This window comes from Ptychodera flava, chromosome 4 (assembly GCF_041260155.1).
Source record: "Ptychodera flava strain L36383 chromosome 4, AS_Pfla_20210202, whole genome shotgun sequence".
Lineage (NCBI taxonomy): Eukaryota > Metazoa > Hemichordata > Enteropneusta > Ptychoderidae > Ptychodera > Ptychodera flava.
Window position 1 is genome coordinate 16,074,961 of NC_091931.1, and position 6,390 is coordinate 16,081,350.

The 6,390-nt window shown below is 37.1% G+C and overlaps 1 protein-coding gene across 1 annotated transcript in view; it reads left to right on the plus strand.

The window, feature by feature from the left end:
• The window catches only part of LOC139131008 (TBC domain-containing protein kinase-like protein), a 35,563-nt gene extending 29,944 nt beyond the window's left edge, over positions 1-5,619 (plus strand). Inside the window, exons 16-18 of the mRNA XM_070696906.1 lie at positions 1,916-2,091; positions 3,198-3,357; positions 3,762-5,619. Of these exons, the coding sequence (XP_070553007.1) occupies positions 1,916-2,091; positions 3,198-3,357; positions 3,762-3,872 (447 nt within the window). The 3' untranslated portion in view covers positions 3,873-5,619. The remainder of the gene's footprint in view (positions 1-1,915; positions 2,092-3,197; positions 3,358-3,761) is intronic.
• Positions 5,620-6,390: the final 771 nt, after the last annotated feature.

Genomic DNA, 6,390 nt, shown 5'->3' on the forward strand with positions numbered 1-6,390 from the left:
GTCGACTATAAGAAAACTACGAACGTGTATTTTCCAGTATAAAACTAGCTATATCTGTTCATATACAGATGTTTAATAACTGATATAGATATACTTGATTAGCATGGGTTGTTTACAAGTGCACATGTGAACAAGATATTTGATTTTGGAATTTCTGTCAAAATGTTGATCCACTATACATGGGAGTCTATGACAAAACTATACATGGGAGTCTATGACAACACTGTCAAAAAATTTTCAGAATTAAAAATTTGCACTATTTGTGCATATATGGACCCTCAATAATTGACATAATTGTGCTTGATTAGAAGAGGGTGGTAAAATGTGCATCTGTGTACAATAACTTTGTTTTTGGAATTTCGCATGAAATGTGGATCCATTATACATTGTAGTCTATGAAGAAACTATGAATAATTTTTTTTAAATACAAAACTTGGCAAATCTGTGTATTTATGTATGCTTGATTATTGATATTGATGTTCTTGATTAGACTAGAGTGGTTACAAGTCCATGTGTGTGTAAGAAATTTGATTTTGGAATTTCACCGAAATGTTGATTCACTATACATGGCAGTCTATGGTGAAACCCTATGAATAATTTTTTTCCAATACAAAAATAGGTAAATCTGTGCATTTATGTACACTGAATTATTGGTACTAATGTTCATGACAGACTAGAGTGGTTTCAAGTCAATGGTTGCGCAAGAAATTTGATTTTGGCATATCACTTAAATGTCGATTCACTATACATGGCAGTCTATGATGAAACTATGAATAATTTTTTTCCAATAAAAAGATAGGAAAATATGTGCATTTATGTATGCTTGATTATTGGTATTAATGTTCATGATTAGACTAGAGTAGTTTCAAGTCAATGGGTGTGCAAGAAATTTGATTTTGGAATTTCACTGAAATGTCCATTCACTATACATGGCAGTCTATGATGAAACTATGAATAATTTTTTTCCAATACAAAACTTGGTAAACCTGTGCATTAATGTACACCTAATTATTAGTATTAATATTCATGATTAGACTAGAGTGGTTTCAAGTCAATGGTTGTGCAAGAAATTTGATTTTGGAATTTCACCAAAATGTTGATTCACTATACATTGTAGGCTATGAGGAAACTACAAATAACTCATAGGTTATCTGATCCTAAATTGTTATTCAAAAGTTGTTCGACCTGAAGCTTCCAGTTGTTATTGATGACACTATGCACTATTCTGAACAGTTTGTATTCTGTCAATGTCCTCAAAAAATTAAAAAATGTACATACAGCGACATGAACGTTTGACACCGACCTATACCCAATGTATTGTCAATGGGAGAATGATGTCAAATAAGTAATCTCCCAAATTGTTATTGAAAGAGTTATTATAGGGGACAGTTATGCACAATAGTGTTGAATAAGTAGAAATCATAACAACTTAAATCAATGTGGCTGCTTGGATCATCAATACATTGTTTATTATACCTGAAATTTGCGCCCAAAGGGCGCGCCGAAAATGGTAATGGCAGAAAATGAAAGTGCCAGGAGGTATTTTTTCTTTTTTCAGTATTCCATAACGTGCACATGCAATTTCAGCTTTGATGCATGAAAAAAGGTGACCCTCCCCCATAGGCTTGCACAAAATTTTATGACCCTTCAAAAATGCTTGCGCGAAAAATGGCGACCCACCCCCAAAAAACACCGGCCCACCCCCCCCTGTAATTTGTGTCCAGTCCCTTAGGTGACAGAAAACAAAGGTGGGCGGGCGAGATTAAAGGTGGGCGGCGACAAAAAGAAGCCGGGCACACCGCCCGTCAAAAACCCCTCGTGGAGAACACTGGGGTAGTTGGACTGATACATTTTAGAACAGGGGTTGTATGGACTCTGTTCAACGTTGATTGTGTCTTTATTTTTTCCTTTACAGTCCAGGGAACCACTTCCCTTGGAGGAATTGAAGTCTGAAGTGTGTCCCAGGATATCCGCGGAGGATCTGATAGAGCTGTGTGAACTGAAAGGCCCCAGTGACAGCAGAAGTCCCGCCAAGAAAAACAAAGCTAGCAGACCTAAGATGCTGGTTGTTGATGTCAGGAGCAGTGAAGAGTATCCTTGTTGTTCCATCTTTATTCCCTTCCCTCCTCCCTCTACCTCCCTCTACCTCCCACCATAACCACCCCTCACATGATGACCTTTCTGCCCCCCTTTCCTCATAATTCACATCTCTTCACTTTCATGCAGAGTTTCAGTATCCTCCCACTGTGCTCAACAAATGCCCTCATCTTCATCGTCAAGGAAACTTCCTCCCCATTCCTCATTAATACATGTATCAATTTCATTGTGAATGCCATTTTCCTTGCACTGCCCTCACCCCACATTCATTTCTAATTAAAATAATTCAGAAAACAGTGCTGACAATGGTTCTTCTGTGGAATAAAAAGTGATGCACGGTGGTCTACAGTCTCTGAGTACACGCCATCATGTGATGGCAGTACAAACAAACCCACTGTGTACAAACGCATTTGGAAATACACAGCATCACTTCATCCACATTTGTGCTTGTCGTTGTGTTTGTACCGTGGCCCATTCCAATTTTGGGGTTAAGCCATTGTGCATTGATCTGTTTGGTCCGTCTAATTCACAAAGCATAGCATAACTTGTCTGTATGAAGGAGTGTATGGGTGGATATTGTGTAAGTTTATATGTCAAATGATATCAGTTGTGAATATTTTATACCTTTGCTCATGCACTGTATTGTCGAGGCACTTCAAGAGTGGACCCAGTGGGAAGAAGTTGTAAAATGTCTTCAACTGAAGGTGCCCATTTTATGATAACCGTACAATGCTCTATTAACCATAGTGAAAAGGACCCAGGTAGTTTTTGACATGTTGTGACAACTGCATTCTACAACGTCCACCCTTCTTTATTCGTTCCATGTTGTCTAACGTGTATTTCTTCTGCCCAGTACAATAATTTGTCTAACAGTGTTGTCAATCAGTAAAACCATTAACACTGAGAGAGAGAGAGAGAGAGAGAGAGAGAGAGAGAGAGAGAGAGATTAATGAACAATTTGCACCATGAGTACACAGAAATGGATCCATTTTTTCCCCTTATTTCACAATGCTACCTCATATCATATCTTTGTTCTGTGCATTTTCAAGTGAATTTATCAATTATCGTAATTTTCCTTGACTCTAAATCTTCTGTACCAGTTTTAATCGTGGTCACATTCCCAACAGTGTGAACATTCCGTTCAATCAAGCTTTCAGTCCGGAGGGTGACTTGGTTCCGTGTCCAGCGGTGACAACACTGTATGGATACAGAGGCAGGGTGATTGCTATCGTGGCAAGTAAAGGCAAGAATGCGCCAAACGTAAGTATGTGACGGATGTCTGGTATATAATAAAGCAAATGTTGTTTGGTATTTCACGGGAAAACACTGACTCATCCCTTGTGAAACCTCAGTTGCTCCTCCAAATTGTCAGCAAAGACTTTTGATGATAATAGCAGAGTTTTTTGAAGCATAGTTGCTAAGATTACACCAAGGATGGCTTTGATTGTTGTCATAAAAACAAACAAATTGATGGCATGAAAGATAATGGAACCCATCAGCTGGTAGAGCTACATCCTGATCAAACTAGAACAAATCATGTTTTGTCATTTAATTTTCCAAGCTGAGTGACTCCCCAGTTCTTCCTTTTATCTGTCAGACTAATGTGCTTTTCTCATCATAAATTTCACACCTTTTTTTTTCACCTTTTTTTTAAATTTCTGCAGTTTGCAAATCAGATGGTCAAGCTTGGGTTCCCCAAAGTCTGTGTGATGCATGGAGGTATCGAATGTCTCAGACCAACAGGACTGCTGACAGTGGCCACTCCAGAACTGTGATCAAACTAGCTCTGTCATGACGTCCCCAAGTGTCTCATCTGTGTCCTCCTCAAGTCGGAAGTTGTGTCAATGAACCCCCATATTCATGCAAGAATATAAAACATAAAATACATGAAAGTTATCAGCACCTCTGTCAACCAAGACTTCTATAATATTCTATAATATAATTCTTTTCCTGAAGCTTTGCTGATTTGATATGACCCCATTGTTTTGTGTCATACACTTGGACCAATACACTTGCAATTAGGGATGACAGCTAGTGGGAGGGGTATTCATTTAGAATGAATGTTGACCTCACTTTGACTGCCAACTGTTTTTACAGTCCCGTAGCTTTTGTGTAAACTTTTGTCTTCACTGTTTTTGGCTATCTCCACATCTCTTGAAGTGTGTACAAATAGTTGGTAGTGAATGTCTGTAAGTCACTCTTTCAATTTCTGTGGAAATTTTGTTCTCTCATTGTGCTGTAACACTGAAGTTTTCAAGTTGTTCTACAGAATCGGTAGACACGGCTGAAATTACATACCTAGATATTTCTGTTTTGTGTTTTCATTCTGTTTTGTCAACCTTCAAAAACATCAAGTGTTTTGTTTGTTTACATGTAGGTGAAAAAGTACCATACGTTACATGGCACAGGAAATCATCTGAGGGGCAAAATATTAAGTGCACTCAACTAAGTTAAGTCGTAACTTGAGAGCACATGACCAGTGTTAAAGTGATTTTTAAAGAGTAATGTCAGTGATATAATGGCACTTGTCGTGTCACAAAGACCCTGTGATGTGTCATATACCCATCATGACTGATCCATGCCAGTTCACGATTCAATATTTATGTTTTAACAGTCAGATGGAAATTTCAAAAACATAAACTACCTTCATATGAAGTCCTATCGATTCTCAACCAGATAAGAATTCAGAATTTGTAGAAAGATAAAATATGGGACTTGTTGGAGGTTATGAAAAATCTCAGTTACATTTTGTGTAGGCATTTACAGTTTTGTATTTCAGAGAGTGGAGCATTTAGTGACAATTGGTATTGTCAGCTTGTCAAGAACAAATTTCATTTTCCATAATTACTTGTTTTGAATGTATTATGATTACTTTTGGGTTAGTTGCATTTAGTAAGTTATAGAAATGACTTCTATGATGGAAAAGCAGCATTATCACATATATTCACATAGGCTTTACAAAGATATTCAATTTGTGGCAGTACTTCAACCCCCCCCCCCCCAAAAAAAAAAAAAAAAAAAATAGAGAGGGTAATATTATGCAAATGCACAAAGTACAGTAAATATTTATTTCCAATGTCAAATTCAATTTAAATCATGTTTGTCATTTTTAATGGCCATGTTTGAATTGTGGTTTAACCAGAGACAGTACATGTTGACTATATTGCTGTGATTTTCATAATCTTTTTATGAAATGAATGCTCAACTAAAAGTTGATAATGCCAGATTTTCATTGTATAAGATTAAGCATACTTGACATGTATGTTCTTTGCAAAAAATTCCAGAGTTTCATCTCTTTTCTTGCATCCATTGGTATAATTTACAACGGGAAGCTGCCTGTCAATATGTAATTCATGGATTGAGTTTGTGGACTGTGAGGGCGCTGTGCTTGACTACTGGTCTGCTCGTCTTTCTGGTGGTGTGATGGAGTCTCTTTTAACGAGCAAGTGCAATACGGTTATCACATGTACTGTGTTTAGATATACTACATATTGAAGAAATAAATTCATTATGTACACCTAATATGGCTATATCTGACAATTTGTTTTCTCACAATATCTTCATACACAGAACTATGGCTATCTTGGGTCCCTTTGCGTAACCACAAGTAGTGCAGCAGTCCTCGCATATTGCCTGACATTGTCATCATAGACATAAAAAAATAATTATTTGCAGCAGTCAATGATTTCATCAGCTAAAAATGGTGATAGGAACACAATGCCAGAAATATTTTACATGGGTAAAATCTCATGACAGCACCATTCACAAAATTACCTGTATGACAGTTCATTTCTTCACTGAGATGCTTGGTTTATAAGCGCTAGGCTGCACTTTCTATTATCCTTTGTAGATGAGACATCTGTGATACTTGTATCCTTTAATCAGCCAGCTCAGTTTACAGCTGTTATTCATACTGCACTGATAAAATCATTCAAATGCATGGCATTGCTGAATTCAAAACCTTCCTGTCAATTCCAGGGATTTGTTTCCACCCACGCGGTTCCAACATTAAGCTTGTGAAAGTTGTTATTCACAATTTTCCAATACCTTTATGAGCCTGATAGAGAGGGGAATATTATGAAACCAATATCTTTGACATTAAATAATGAAAGCAATCAGTGTGTTTTTCTTCTAAAATTTTCCTCTCTCATAGTCAAAATAATTCTGATGAACAGGAACCATACACTCACATGCACTTCAAGGACTGACAAGCATCCTTTCAGCAATTTTCAAGGGCTGTCAATACCGTTTCCCAGATATGATTTAAATGCGGTATATAATTTTCATATATCA